This window comes from Protopterus annectens, chromosome 7.part0, assembly GCF_019279795.1.
Source record: "Protopterus annectens isolate FY-2018-M chromosome 7.part0, PAN1.0, whole genome shotgun sequence".
Taxonomy (NCBI): domain Eukaryota; kingdom Metazoa; phylum Chordata; order Ceratodontiformes; family Protopteridae; genus Protopterus; species Protopterus annectens.
Window position 1 is genome coordinate 1,194,168,554 of NC_056739.1, and position 16,578 is coordinate 1,194,185,131.

Below are 16,578 nucleotides of genomic sequence, written 5' to 3' on the forward strand. Positions count from 1 at the left end.
AAGAGTTTATTTTTATAGCAATGATACCTTTAGGACTGAACATTTAGTATTTCTTAAACGTTTTGTTGATGCATTTTTACGATGGCAAGGTGATGTGGATAGTTTGAATTGTTTTATTACATCTCTACATGAAAATACTAATTTTTTATTCTTTGATGTGCATTGGTCATATGACACAATTCAATTTCTAGATTTAGTAGTTATTAATAACACACATTTTGATACTATGATACATAGGAAGAATGTCCAAGATGTTAAGTATGTGCACTCAGAAAGCATGCACCCAGAGACGTGTAATCAAGGTGCAATAAAAAGTCGATTTTTAAGGGCCAGGAGGCTATGTATGACTGAAAAAAAGTTTTCTATCTGAGGTTAATATGGAAAATTATTTTTTAGACAGATGAATGACCATATATTTGTTAAAATACTAAACTATTAGTTGAAAGAGAGATTTAAATCAGATAGACCTTATATGTACACTGGGACACACGAGGCTTCTGTCAGAATTAAGAAAAATTACTACAGTTTGAGACATATGAGATATAATACACATACTAATTCTGTGAAGAGAGTTACTGAGAAAAATTGGAGTATTTTAAGCACTAATTCTGAGATTTTAAGTCTTGTGGGTACTAAACCACGGTATGTTTATACCAAAGAAAGGAATTTGAAGGAATTACTTTGCTAAAAAGATTTTAACACTAATAAAAACTTTGCCCAAATAATAAAAAAAAACCTGGCGCCACTGCATGCTACCATTGCATATTGTGTAAAGAAATGAATACAGGACTTCAATTTAAGCTTCCAATAAGTCAAACGTTATTTATATTTAGAGCTTCAGGGACATGTAATATGTCTAATGTGGTCTATTTTGCAAACTGTGTTTGTTGCAATAGTTTCTATTTAGGGAAGACAAATATGAAACTAAAAGAAAGGACTGGAGCCCATTTGTCTGACATTCAGAGGGGCACTGAAACTAATGCTTTAGCAAAGCATATCTCTATGGGGAGCAACATAAATGTAAGTTTAGGATTCTACAGAATGTGTTTCAAGGCCCACGGGGGGGGGGGGGCTGATAACTACAACTGAGTATGTTGAGTACAAATGAATCAACTATTTTAGGGCTGATAAATTACCTGGTTTAAATTCTAGCAATAGTTTAAAACCAATTTCAAAAATGAAGTGTGATGGTTTGTTATTTAGTCTTTTTATAATGTTATTTATGGACATGTGTTCTTGGATCGTGACTTTTTCATATGACTGTTTATTTTTCATTGGCTGGTGTTTCTGTACTTAAGAACTGTTTTACACACTGTATGTCATGCATTGAGAAAGTTTTGAACTCACAAGCTTTGCTGCTTTTATCACTGTGTGTGCTTATATTAAATCTTGGGATGCTGGATTTCTTGGCCTCTTTCGTTTGTTTGCTTAAACATTTACAACACTTCCCCCCTTCTTTCTAAAAGCTAACAGATAATGGCTGCTCCCACACCTACCATATCCAGGCCTACTCAGCACTGTGGGGTAACATTCAATGATTAAACAGCTCATTTACATTTCCCTTATTTTTCTTAAAATAAGACAGCTGGTTAACCATAGCTGTGCCAGTGACCTCTATTAAAACATATACATTTAATTCAGATGCCATAATACATGAACATTTTTCTTTATTTCAGCAGGGTGCACTGTTGATAACTTTTAACACAATGAACACAAGCAAAGCTCACAAATACAGTTTCTGCACAAGCGTCTGTACAAATCAGCTTGATATACAAATTACATAATTATTCACAAAATTCCAGCTAGCTGTGCTGGCACAAGTCATACATCCACTGCCCTACTTCTCCCTGGCATGGCTGGCAGTACCTCCTATCGTTACAATGATGCACACCGAATTGTTACAAGGTTAACTTCTTTGTATCATGTGGGATACTCTTTTCTGGGTATGCAAACCCAGGACATGCTGCTGACAAATACCGTTAAAACTTTTTAAGAAACTATCTAAGCTCACGTGGTCTATCTTTTAGAAGGAGTAATATACTTTAGCACATAGCACACGGTCTCCTTATATTACATGGAAGGGAAATCTTTCTCTTCCTATGTCTGTCTTCTTTTGTGACCCTTTTCTCAAAAGAACTAATATATCAATTGATAAAAGATTGTTCAACGACATTGAAGATAGCCAAATCAAGAGCAGTAAATGTAATTAAACCATTTTCAATTCTATATTTAGGCTACGGACAGAGTCCCAAAAACACAAAGAGTTTCTTTCAGGTATTGTACATGTGATTAGACTTGCACCATATCAAAAAAGATTAAAACGGTCTCATACATGAACTGGAAGCTGGAACCTTCTATTACTCATGAATTATTTACTTTTCAGGTCATCACATAACAGAATAACTCAGCAGACATTATTATAAAGGGTACAGTGGACCCCAAACAAAATGGAATTGAGCAGGCCAAATAAATACTGGTATGGATGTCAATTAATAGGTGCTTGATGCCATGGGTGGTGGGAGTGATGAAAACTACATCACTTGCAACCATCCACTTTGGAATCATTTCAAACAGTATTTAAGTTATTGGTTCCATTTACTAATGGCACATAGAATTTAGGATCTATACAAGGACTGAACCCTTCTTAAGGGAAGCTACTCTAGTTGACATCTTTAACAATTAAAAATTTAATTCTAAATTGATGGGACCACTCATTTATAGTAAATGTGCCATTTTTCATAGATTTATGGTGGATTCATTATACAGAAGCCTTAAGATGTCAACAAGGTAATAGACTGTAGTGTAGCAAGAGGCAAGGAAGGGTTGTGGCATAAAACTATGAAACAAATAAGTATGAACAGTACACAAAAACACAGAGTATAGCTTACTATTTCAGGCACTGCACGTGCTGGTGACCAGAGGGATGAAGAAATAGAACACACAAGAATATCAGAATCAGCAGTGTAGGGCAGTCACCTACTCACTAGCTCATCTCTCACTACCAGATATATCACCAAGTAAGATGGAAGAAACTGGTAGGTCACGCTGTAGACAATTAAATAGTTAGGTTGTTAATGATACTAAATCCAATAAATAACTGGAAGAGGACAAAAAGCAAACAAGAACCAAACAAATAGTGAAAAACACAGCAGGCCTGCTGTGTTTTGCACTACGTGTTTGGTTCTAGGTTGGTAATGAGCAAAAAGTAATTAAATTAAAGTAAATAAAAAAAATAAATAATACACTCAATTGCTAAAACATCTGGAAAACAATATCAGCTCCCACAGAAAAGATCACTGCCTACGCAAATATGTTACTATAAATTGTTTAGTTCCACACTTACCTTTGGTCCTTCATAAAGAAAAGAGTCCCATATTTTAAAGAGGATGTCACTGACAACACTGTCTACAAAGACTACCAAGAACCAGTTAAAAGTGATGAGAGAATAGTCAACCTTGTGGTGTTCAAAGTGAGCATGCAGCCGAGGGAGCTTCTCAATCATGAAATCTTTGAATACACGCTGATCCACCTGGGAAGGAGAGAAAGAAAATGAAAATACAAACGCTTGGCAAGCCAACAGACAAAATGAAGTTGTGATAAGATCAACTCTATCTGGCCCGTCAGAAAGACACATGCTCCTACCCGATTAGCAAGGGACATTGCTTATGAAAATGGTAATTAAGTTTTAAGCACTTCCCAAAACTAAACAAAACATGTACATCTTTCCTTTCATCTCTTGTTGGGCATTTTCAAAACTGGAAACAATGTTGCCACAGTATAAAAAGTTGAATTCAACAGGACAAAAGTAACCAAAAATCTACAAAAGTTATGAATGATAGCACAGACCCTCAAAAAAGAAATGCAAAAGAAAAGCACAAGATGTGAACTCCCTGTTCCTCATCTTGACCATTAGTATGACACTCTCTCAATGAACTTGCAGCATTATGACTGTGAAGAGAAACATTTTTACATAGTTGCTCCTAAAGTTAGCCAGTAATAACCTGTCCACATCAAGCTCAGTGTTTGATAAAATACACAGAAACACACAATGCTGAATGATTAAAATATTGGGCATCCATGAAGCATATGACTTCTGTGCAGGTACTTTTCCCATATATATCACCTACTCTCTTGACCCCATTCAGTGTCACTATGCAAGGTACCCATTACTACGGTAGATCTTTGAGGCATAAGCATGCAGTTGTGCATTACATGGGCTTCTACTCACTGTCATCCCTGTTCCGCCTGTTTTACTTTCTTGCTAGCAGCTGTATGTTCCTCTGTGCAAGGTAACATCTGTTACATGTTGCTGGGTAACATCTGTCACAGGTTGCTGGTCTCCTCTATCATTATCTAGCATGTGCCAATATAAAAACTGCTTCATCTTACACTTTGGGGAAGACTCTTACAGCACTGTAACAAATGGGATGAACTCCAGAGGTAATGCTATAACACTAATCCAGACAGACAGTAAAGGAATGATGCCATTAAGAGCTTTTCCTGAACATCCAGCTTACAAGGCTGTCTATTCACACATGTCCTGTTCCAAGGGTTTGAAAATATGTCTATGAAATGGTAGCAGTCCTAGTAAAATGTTCCCTAATGGCACTTGTCAGACTTAAAACAACAAAAGACTATTACCCTTCCTTATGCCACATATCACAAATGTTTGCGCATGTCCCAGAAATGTAGCAGCTTCTTCCCCTTCATTTTCTTCTTAAAGAAATAAAGTACAGTTGTGTAAGATCTTACTATAATGGTAGATGTCCTTCGGTTCACTGTTGCAGCATTCATTACATTAGGGATTCTCTGCCTAGGGCAGCCTAATGTCCGGCCAAGTATACTAAAGCCTTAGGTTGCTTTAAGGTACATTGTACATCACATGTATGCTCCTTGTGTAGAGTAGGGCATAAAGGTGATATCTGGATATACCATCCTCAGAAATGAAAGTCCCAGTAGGAATGCCAGTCCATGGAAAACCAAGAAGTAACCTGTACATCCAGAAGAGAAACTGACCAGGAGGATGAGGGAGGGAGTGAATACTGCAACACTGAAAAGAAAAACATCTAACGTACGGTAAAATCTTACACAACTGTACTATGTCCTTCCATGTCGCTGTTGCAGTATTCATTACATTAGGGAGAGTGTCAAAGCTCAGGAAGAAACTTGGGAGGAGGAAGGACAAATAGATCCCTCTAGAAAGCCATGAATGATGGCCCTTGCAAAGCCACCTCTAGCTCTGGAGATTCCAACCAACATGCAGTGCTTGGCAAATGTATGCACAGAAGTCCAGGTAGCTGCTTCAAGAAGACAGTCAGTACCCAAACCCTTTAAAAAAGCAACAAAAGCCACAGCTCCTGTAGAATGAGCCTTAACAGGAAAAGGAAAACTCTTACTAAGAAAAGAACAACAAAAGGAAATAGCTTTAGAAATCCAAGAATAAATAGTTTGCTTGGATACAGCTAATCCTAGGTGCCTAGGGATGAAAAAAAGCAGTTTATCACACTTTCTAATAGTTTTAGTCTTATCCAAATAATATTGGAGTGGTCTATGTACATCCAATGTGTGCAGCTCTTTCTCACTGGCAGACTGTGGAGGGGGGGGGGGAAGTAGGCAAATGAATAGACTGATTAAGGGACAACTCATTAGCTACCATGGGCATAAAAGGATTAGAATACAAGGACACCCAGTCTTTATGAAACACCAAAAGAAGGAGGACAAGCCATAAGGGATTGAAACTCCGACATCCATATAGCAGAAGTAAGGTCCAACAAAAAAAGTACAGTCTTCCAAGAGCAATGTTGCAAAGGAAGCTGAAGCTGCAGTCTCAAAAGGAGCCTGAGTCAGGACTTCCAAGATGGTTGCACATTGACTAACAGCTTAATTCTAGCCCTCCCAGTGTGAAAACAGAAACTCAAAGAAGGCCAGTAAACGTTTGTGTTTATGGGTAAACTTCAGTAAATGGCTAGTAAGTATGTCAGAGAAATGAAATATAGAACAGCTGGAAAAAAATCAGCTACAAAAAGGGAGGAAGAAATGCGGACTGTGGAAAGTTATGCAGCTGTTCAGCAAAAAGCAATGCAACCTCCAGACATAACTTCCAGTAAGCTAAAAGAAGATACAAGACAACTGGACACAGACCTGGTTAAAATAAATGAAACACTGATGGAGTATATCAACACAAACAACAAAAGGCTGGAAAATGGAAAAAACTTTAAACAGATACTCAGATGGGGTAATAAAGCTGTAAAATTTAGAGACTGAATGAAGAAAAAGCTGGCTGAATACAAGACTGCTCAGGAAGAGATTTTTAAAAAAAATAACAGAAATAGAGGACAGAGATGTATGGAAAACCTGTGATTTTCAGCAATACCAGAGAAGCTGGATGGAAAAGACTGCATTACTTTTATGAAAGCACAAATAAACAACTGAACTGGTATTCCACAGCAGGAGTTGTTAGTTGAAAGGGCACAATGTGTGTATGCTCCAAATATGGCTGTGAGAAAGCAACCTAGACCTTTAATAGTAAAGATGCAATCCTGCCAGCATAAGGAGTTGATTCTGACAAAACTGTGGCAGAAGGACAAAATATTTGAAGTGCGAGACAGCAGAGTGTTTGTGGAGAATGCTTACTCATTGTACACCAGGCAGAACAGGAGTAAATTTATTCCACTATTCAGGGAATGTAGAGACTCAGGTGTGAGATTCAAACTGCTTTACCCAGCTATCTTCAAGGTATTCTTCCCTGGAGGGAAAAAATCATTTTTTGATGAAGTACATGCTAAGGAGGAAATACAAAAGTTTGTCCAGCAAAAAGTGAGCTGTGAAACAGAAGGAGATTCTGTTTTCTTGCTCTTCTGGTAATAAAACTCACAAATAGACTGCACCCATGAAACCTTATCAACTGTTTTAATGGAAAATGTTGGAGAGAAGGAAGGGAACCATGAGAGTTGACTAGAGGAAGAGTACATTGGAAATGAAGCAGAGATAGGACTTGGAAGACAGAGATGAACAGTAATGAAACCAGTAACAATGTGGAACTACAATGCAATAATTATATTTGTGAAATATGACAGAAAAGTACAATTGTGTACACTTACTATAAATGTAGATGTTCGAGTGTATTCACTATTACAGTCATTACATTTAGGTTATCTGCCTGCAGGTAGCCCTCAGCCGGCCTAATTATCAAAGTCTTGGGTCCTGCGTCAGACGCTGTCTCTTCTTCCATGACGTTAGGTAGTCAGGGGTATAAAGCATGCAGCCAACGCCATTACATCAGCTTTTCTTGCCACAGATGTCAGGTGCCCCCATAATGGGAAGCAATTATACACAAGGTTACACCTCCAACAAAAAGCAAATACACCAGAAAGCTAAAATACAGTAAACAAGAAGAAAGGTATAGCCAACAGAATTCAGGGGGCTGGAGGGAGGGTAACCAGGACTGCAACAGTGAATACACTTGAACATCTACATTTATGGTAAGTGTGCACAACTGTACTATGTTCTTCGTGTTTAACTGTTGCAGTCATTACATTTGGGTAGATTCCCAAAGCTAAGGAAGGGAGGAGGCAGTTAGAGAGCATTAGGACCAGCTATTAAGTCCTGCAAAACCGCAGTGGCAAAACCAGCTCTGGATTTAGAAAAAATAGGCAAGTGGTAATGCTTGGTGAAGGTATGTACAGAGCTCCAGGTAGCAGCTTCTAGGATGTCCCTGGTAGGAACACCTCTGAGAAAGGCTGTTGAAGTAGATGCAGCCCTGGTGGAATGTGATCTTATCCCCTTGTGGGGTAGGATTTCCATGGTGCTTATAGCAGAAATGAATGCAATGGCCTATCCACTTAGAAATGGTTTGCTTTGAAATGACCTTCCCCTCTGCCCCTGCAGCAAAGGCAACTAGCAGCTGTTCAGTTTTCCTCGAGAGGCTTAGTCCTGTTTCAATAAAATCTAAGTTGTCTGTGCACATCCAAAGCATGCAGTATTCGTTCTCCTTTGTTCTGTGGATTAGCAAAGAAGGTTGTCAAATGAATGGACTAATTAAGGGCCACACTGGATACCACCTTGGGCATAAAGGAAGGATTGGTCCTGAGGGACACCCTGTCTGCATGGAAGATGATGAAGGGCTCCACTGCCATGAGGGCCTGTAATTCAGACACTCTTCTTGCTGAAGTGATGGCTAGAAGGAATGCTGTTTTCCAAGAAAGGAATTTCAACTCTGCAGAAGCAGCTGGCTCAAATGGAGTTAGAGTGAGCTTTTTCAATACAAAGTTAAGTTCTCAGGCTGGATTAGGGGCTCTCTGGGTGGTCTTAAATTTTTGGCCCCTCTGAGGAATTGCTTCAGCAGGGGGTGAGAGTAGAGGGGTGGCTCAGTATTGTAATGTGCTGAAATGGCTGAGGCATGAATTTTAATAGATGAGAAGGAAAGGCCCTTGTGGAGCATCTTTGTAAAGTATTGAAGGATATGTGGTAAGCTGGGCACACTGTTATGCCCATCCCCTGAGTCTGGCTCCAGGAACAGTATCTTTTCCACTTTTTAGCGTAGGATTTTCTAGTACTAGGCCTCCTTGCCTCCAGGATGATATCCAACACTTGCTTACTGGGGGATGGTACTGGAGAGCTCAGGTAATTAGCCAGGCTGCAAGGTTCAGGGTTTGAAGCTGGGGGTGCAGAATCTGGCCCTCCTGCTGGGACAGAAAAGAAGGGGTCTGAGGCAGGTGCCATGGTTCCGGTAGTGACATACTGTGCAAGAGGGGGTACCAGTGTTGGTGTGGCCAGTCTGGTGCAGTGAGAATTGTCTTTGGTTTGTCCTGTTTGATCTTTAGCAGAACTTTCGAGAGGAGAGGCAGAGGGGGAAGGCATAAACAGAGAGGCTTTCCTAGGTAAAGGACAGGGCATCTGCTTTCCAAGCTTGTCTGTGGGGAGTCCTTGTGCAGAATTTGTCCAATTGGTAGTTCTGAGAGGAGGCAAACAGGTCTATTTCTGGGCTCCCCCATTTGTTTCTCAAAATTCTGAATATCTTTGGTTCCAGTTTCCACTCGTGTGGGTCCATGAGATTTCTGCTTAGGTCGTCTGCCAGTGAATTTAGCTTGCCTGGCAGGTACTGAGCTTGTAGGTGCACTTGGTAGCTTAAGGCTGTGCTCCACAGAGCCATGGCTAGTCTGCAGAGAGGGTAAGAGTGGGTTCCCCCCTGATTGTTTATGTACCACATAACAGTGGTGTTGTCCATCTTTACCAATAATTGTCCTGGAAGAATGTGGTCCTTGAAGGCTGTCAGAGAATTATGCACAGCTAACATTTCTTTTGGCTGATATGCAGGTGCATTTGACTCGGGTTCCATTTGCCCTGAATGCACTGCCCTGCCAAGTGAGCCCCCCATGCATAGTCTGATGCATCTGTTAGGGTTTGGGCAGCAGGGGATAGAGTGAATGGCAGTCCCTTGTTGTGGTAGCAGGCCTCTGCACACCAAAGGAACTCTGTTTTTATACAAGGAATGACAGGAATCATTGATTCCAGGTCCTGAGAAGGTTGACACCATAGGCTTTTTAGATACCATTGTAGTTTCCTCATATGCAGTCTTGCATATGGAATTAGTAGGATGCAAGAAGCTATGAATCCCAGGGCTTGCAGTATTTTCCTTGTAGATAGCTGGGTCTTTGTGGCTAGTAGTTTGAAGCAGGCTGTCAAACTTGTTGCTCTAGCGTGAGGTAGGCCATCTGGGAAGTTGTGTTCAAGCTTGCTCCCAGGAATACAATTTGTTGGCAGGGTACTAAGTGAGATTTCTTTTTGTTTATGGTGTACCCCAGTGAGGTTAGCAGTTTCTTTACAAATGCCAGATGATTTAATAGAATGTCCTGGCTTTCTGCCTGAATTAGACAATTATCCATGTATGGGTATATTTGAATATTTCTTTGCCTGCAGAATGCAATGACTGGAGCTAGGCACTTTGTGAATACTCTGGGTGCAGTAGATAGGCCAAAGGGCAGTGCAGAGAACTGATGGTGCATGTTGCCTGCTTTGAAGCGTAGGAATTTTCTGCAAGATTCCCTTATTGGGATGTGCAGGTAAGCTTCTTTAAGTCCAATGTTGCCAACCAGGCATTTTTGCCTAGCATGGGAAGCAGCTGATGGAGAGTTAGCATTTTGAATTTTGGGATTACCAAAAAGGTGTTTAAAATATTCAGGTCCAGGACAGAATGCCAGGAGTTGACTTTTCTGGGTACCAGGAAAAGTCTTGAGTAGAAATCTCGTTTTCATTCCTCTGCTGGGACAGGTTGAATAGCCCTGATACTTTGAAGAGAGAGAACCTGCTGTTGAGCCTCTGTCCACTGATTTGGGGGTAGGTCTGGCCAATCATTTGGGGTTGGTAAGGAGTGGAAGTGAAATCTGTATCCTTGGGAAACTATATTTAAAACCCATTTGTCTTGGGTAATGAGTTCCCAGTTTTCTGCATGCAGGGCGATCTTTTCCCCCTAAGAGAGCAGACAGTTGAGCAGGACTTGGAAGGTTTAAGGTTAAGTCATTGAGACAGTTTACCACAGGGGGTGTCTTACTACTTCCAGCTTTGGAAGTGGGAGCCCCCCACTGCTTAGGCCTGTGAGTACCTTGAGACTGTAGTCTAGGTGGTCTGCTGCTCCTGGGTTTGGACTGAAGGCCTAGAAGAGACAGAAAAGGACCAATTCTTAGAAGGCCAATGCCTACTAAATCTGGGAGGCTGTACTTGCAGGAAATCTTTAACAGTTTGCATTGATTTAGCTTTTTCCTCCATCTTTTTAAGAACTACTTCTGTTTTGTTGCCAAACAGGTGATCTTGATTTAATGGTGCTCCAGTAAGTTAGCTTTGACATGATCTGGCAAATTTTGCTCCTTAAGCCAAGCATGCCTTCTAAGAACAAACCCAGTGACAGCAGCCCTGCAAGATGCTTCTAAAGGGTCAAAACCACATTGCAAAGTATGTTTGCCAACTTGTTCAGCAGAATGCATTAAATCCTGTAATTCTTTATTCTCAGCACAGTCAGGAAACAACATCATTTTCTGTTTAAGTAGTCCAATAATATGCTGCTGATACTTTAGCATATGAAACTGGCAGTTTAAGGCCCTAATGGCCAAAGTAGCAGAAGTGTATACCTTCTTACCCAATCTGTCCAGGGCCCTGGAATCTCTATCAGAGGGGGTAGGGTTTTTGGCGGTAATAGCCTTAATACCTTTGGGTCCCTGTGAAATGGTCCCTGGGTTCGCAGTAGGATTCTTAAAGAGCAACTTGTGAGAGTCAGGTACTCTGTTATTTTGTTAGGGGCTCTCGAATGACTAGTTTGGATACAGATTTTGTAAAAGAATGTGACTTATTAGAGAAAATGTTTATAGACAGAGGTTATCCCAAAATGTTTGTTAATAAAATAAGGAATGAGGTGGAAAAAGGTAGATTAGACAGATTTAAGCCTATTAAAGGCATGGGATACAACAAGGATATCCAAGAGGGAGGAAACAAAGACGAAAATCCATCTGGGGGGTTCCAAAGAGGATTAGTAGTAGAGTTTAATGCTACTAATTATAAGATGAGGGATATTCTGCAGAGGGAATGGGAAAAACTAGTATCACTTACAGATACTGAGGAAATATCCAAAATAACCCCTAAGGTGATATATAAAAATTCCCATAGTATAAGAAAAATCCTGGAAAATAGTAATAATAGAGTTATTAGTGGGTCAAGTATGAATTTATTACCAACAGGAAATAGAAGAATAGGAACATACAAATGTGGAAGGCGTAATCAATGCCCCTATATTATAAATGAAGGTGAAATTTACCTTGAGAGTAGAAAGAGATGGATTAGGAGTAAGGGTTTTTATTGTTGTGATACTAAAGGAGTGGTATATCTTGTGATATGTCAAAAATGTCAAGCATTCTACGTAGGTAAAACTGAAAGAACATTAAGAAAAAGAATATATGAGCATACCTACGATATTTTAAAAGCAAAAGACACTAATGCACTTTACAAACATTCCAGGGTTTGTGTAGGATATCATTTTTACTTTTTTGTACTAGAACAAATTAGACAGGATATCAGAGGGGGCCCCTGGGAGGAAATTTTAGAAAGTAAAGAATTATGGTGGCAAGTTACCCTAGATGCGGGGAAAAAAACAGGTCTTAATGATTTTTTTAACAATCTTGCCACTATTAAAATTAAGAGCCAGCAGAATTTAATTGTAATTATGAATTTCTACAGTAGAGGGAGCTAGTTATTATCAGATTTTATATGTAGTTTTTATTAATCAATATTTATACATGTATATCATATTCATTTAATATTTTTATGTATTTATAAATGTATGGAAATATATGAATTATATATATTTATGTTTTAAATAATATAATGGAGTTGACAAGTATTTTAAAGTAATGAAACACATTATATATTGATTCATGAATATTTATGAGCCCTGAGAGAATGTTGGTTTGTCCATTCAAATACTTAGTTAATATTTTATTGGCTAATTGATTTTAATTTGGATATATAAGGGATAAATGGTATTAATTCATATGTATCTGATGAAGTCCGAATATTGAGGACGAAAACGCGTACTCGTATTTTAAAAGCGTTAAAAGTGGAATATAAATTGTTTGGGTTCCCTGTTTGGCTCGCTGCACTCTGTTTTGGACTTACTCTGCAATACCCGTTAGGTTTCCTGGGAGCTGGAGGTAAAGTGTCTGGGGCCAGGCTAGATTCCAAGAAGGCATCATCTACAATGTCCAGTATAGGAGGGATAGCTAAAGGTCTGTGTAGTGGTAGGAGTAAGAATTCCCTAAGCCTCTTTTTGGAGTCAGAGAAATCTTAATTTTCCAGTGGAAATGCTCCCTAGGTGTGTGCAAGGTTTCACCAAAAGAAAAATCTTCTGGAGGGGAAACAGAGGGTATGGAGTCCTCTGCATCAGAATTCTCATAGGTAGATAAGGGCAAATCCTGATCATCAGAAGAAACAAAAAATTAAGAATCCTGATCAGAAGAATCAGAAGGAAAATCAGTTCTAGGTCTCTTAGAGGGGGAAGGCTGGCTTCCTCTAATTAGAGTAATAAGGTCTTCAGCCATTCTTATCATTAGTTTTTTAGGCATATGGGCCTGACCATGCAGTTTGGATGTTGGTTTTCTAGGTGTGGGTCAGGTTTCTGGTCTTGAAGAAGATGGCGTTGGTTTGAAATGCAGGTCCGTAGACCTGAATACTCCCTCAGAAGCCGGTGCCTGGACAGCGGCTCCAGACCCATCCAAGGTAGAGACATCTGCAGGTTCCATAGTCGAAGAAGCATTTTGCGGCATACCAGACTCCAAATGGGTCTCAGTAGAGGCCTGCAAATCTGACGTAGCAGGTATCAGGGGCTGTGAAAGCGCCTCACTGAGTACCGGCAAACTGGTGACTAGCTTAACAGAATTGTCGTCGGCAGCTTTGGACCTATGCGGTCTGTCTCTGTCTTTATCTTTACGTTTTTTTGGAATGTCTGTAGTCGGATGGCTTACCGAAGCCACTTCTGGATAATTAAATAGAGTACCGAAATAGTTTGCTGCAGAAATGGACCAACGACGAATAGTTTGAGGATTGAATAAGGCACAAAACCGACAGCGAGGGACGTCGTGGTCTGGGCCTAGGCAAGGAATGCAGTACGAATGAAAATTTTTATGAGCTATTTGCTTTCCACAGGTAATACAATTGTTAAATTTTACTGACATCGGTTTAGAGCAAGAAAAAGGATCCCCAACGAGGTACTTAACTTTTTTGAAGACTTCGGTTCTGAAACTCGAAAATGAAAATTTCAGGAGTCTGCCAACCGGCACTTGCGAACTGCTTCTGCTTCAGGCACCACATAGCAAGAAAGACTGATGTAATGGTATTATCTGCATGCTTTATACCCCTGACTACCTGACGTCATGGAAGAGACAGCATCCGATGCAGGACCCAAGGACTTTGATAATCAGGCTGGCTGAGCGCTACCTGCAGGCAGATAACCCAAATGTAATGACTCCAACAGTGAAACATGAAGAACATCAAGAAAATCTGGAAATATTGGATTTTTTCATAATTTGTTGGACTTGTGGGGGACTCTAAGGTATATGCTCTACTTCATGTCATTAATGTTTGGAAAAATGCTTTGGAAAGGGGAAGAGAGGAGAAAGTTAACTAAGTAAAGAGAACATTTTTTTCTTACTAGTACTATTTTTGGGGTGTATGGTTTTCTTTGCATGTTATAATGTTTTCTGTTATTTTAATTGAATGGAGATTGTAAACAGGTGCTGCCGTTCTTTTTTCCCTTTCTTTTTCCCTTATCTTTTTCTTATTGTTCAGTTTTAAGAAATGTAGGTACTGCAATGTTAAAAAAATCCTGGTTAAAAGAGCATGACAAAATAAAAACTGATGTGCTTTTTCTTATTTTTGCATGGGGGTGACTAGATTAAGGACCTTAGTTTGATTTAGTAACAAGTTTTAAGAAAAAAAAGTAAATGAAAAAGAATAATGAAGATGAGGCTTTATTCTAGCAAATGAATGTACGATTAGTAGAAATTCTGTATCTGGCCCTCATGTCTCCATGGAAACAATCTGATAAAGAGAAATTGGTTACAGTCTGGTGTTTAGTGATTGGCTGGGGGTGGGAAGGAAAGAGAAATTGGCTAGATCATCATGTTCTCTGAAAGCATTCAGGGGTTTTCCCAACTGGGAGAGCTATAAATATCAGACAAAACCAGTTAGCACTTAGTAGATGTACAGGCTGCACCATGCATCTTACCATGGATATCCTTTCTTTTAGGTTAACCAAGTCCGAGTGTGTGGCTGTCAGTTTGGGAAATTTGTTCCTATTAGGAAGGTGACAATATAGTTTTGTGTGTTAAGTTTTAGGGGGGGGGGGCTACTGTTTTTTTAGGGCTTTCAATAAAACAAAAAAAATTTGTAAGATGTGACATAGGCTCAAATAAATATGACAAGAAACAACTATATAACAGTTCAACCTGCCACACAGTGTATACATGCTACACAAAAGCTGGAACTAGACATTTAACAAAAAAGGTATTATACAGAAAAGGTGGAAATAACTTTTTAATGTAATGGTGCTTTCTGCAATGTCTTTAAATGTCAATGGTCTCACAGTTAAATATAAAAAAGAAAGAATAGCGAACTATATTAAAAAATGTAGAGTGCAAATAGCTATATTACAGGAGACACACGGGGAAAGAAATGAACATGTGAATTTCATAAAAAATGGCTTTGAAGATGGTTATTCAGCGGAATATCTGGTACAAAGGAAAAGAGAAGTACTTGTATTAACTGCAACAGAAGCTCCAATAGTGATAGAAGAAGATAAAAAAAATAATGGCAGATTTGTAGTGCTAAGTGGCTACTGACAAGGGAAGAGGATTACACTGGCATGTACTTATATTCCACCTAAAACTGCTATAATGAAGCTTAAGAAAATTCTGGGAGAAATTATCAGTTTTCAGCAAGGAATATTACTTCAAGGTGGGGACTGGAATTTGATTTTCAGCAGTGAAGATGGTCTAGGGGGCCAGAAGGGCAAGTATAAACAAAGGGGGAAGATTTTTGAAGAAATTTATGAAAAGTTTTGGCATGGAAGATGTGAATTCAGTAACAGAAGTTCGGAGTGAATTTACATATTCCCCAAGATATAAAAACTGGACTAGGCTAGACAGAATTTACATTTCACAGGAGCATGTTCATTAAATTGAAGGTCTTGATGCACATCCAATAGCTATGTTGGATCATATACCAATAACTAAAACTAAAGCACAGGGTAATGAAATAAAAATGAGACACTGACACTTTCCCGCCTATCTGTTGAAATGTAAGGAATGGATAAGTAGAGATTATTCAGGAGCTATTCAAGAAAATAGAAATTACTTCTGAAAACATAGCTAGGAAGTGGGATAAAATTAAGGTGGAGTTTAAAAATAGGGTGGAAATAAAAGAAAGGGAGCTCTGGTTAAGAAGTAACAAAAATTAGTTAGAGTGAATGACAAATGTTAAAGTACTGCAGAATAGGTAGAATCTCAAAGAACAAGATGATGATCAACTGCAGAATGCTAAGCAGACAATAAGGGATTACCTCGATAACATATACAGGTTTAGAAAGACTGTTGTTAAACAACTGTTTTTCGATAATAACACTATAGCACAAACACTTTCAGTGCACTGACTCAGACAACTGAAAGTAGAAAGGGCTGTCCCCAAGCTTAGGGAGCCTATAACAAGGAAGGTAACAAGAAATCCTATAGAAATATTAGAAATATTTAGGAAATTCTATGAAAAAGCAGAGAAACACGGAACTCAAGAAAAGGTACAAATGGAAATGTTTATGAAAGAATTAAATATGCCAAGGTTAGAGGTAGATGAGGCTCAATAGTTAGGATAGGAGATGACGTAAAACACACAAACTGGGAAGCAGAATGACAACTACAAAAAATAAACTGAAAGGAGCCACGACCAGCCAGATACAGCTGAAAAACAAAAGTTTAGCTTTTGTCTAGCTTAAAACAGACCATCAGAAACCAGTTAACATTTAGTCAATCACATTTAAATAACCCA

General features: G+C 39.1%; 1 protein-coding gene across 1 annotated transcript in view; it reads right to left on the reverse strand.

Moving 5' to 3' along the window:
* The window catches only part of LOC122806149 (TBC1 domain family member 2B-like), a 192,582-nt gene that overhangs the window by 48,432 nt on the left and 127,572 nt on the right, over positions 1 to 16,578 (reverse strand). The window contains exon 3 of the mRNA XM_044076386.1: positions 3,344 to 3,529. Coding sequence (XP_043932321.1) covers positions 3,344 to 3,529 — 186 coding nt within the window. The remainder of the gene's footprint in view (positions 1 to 3,343; positions 3,530 to 16,578) is intronic.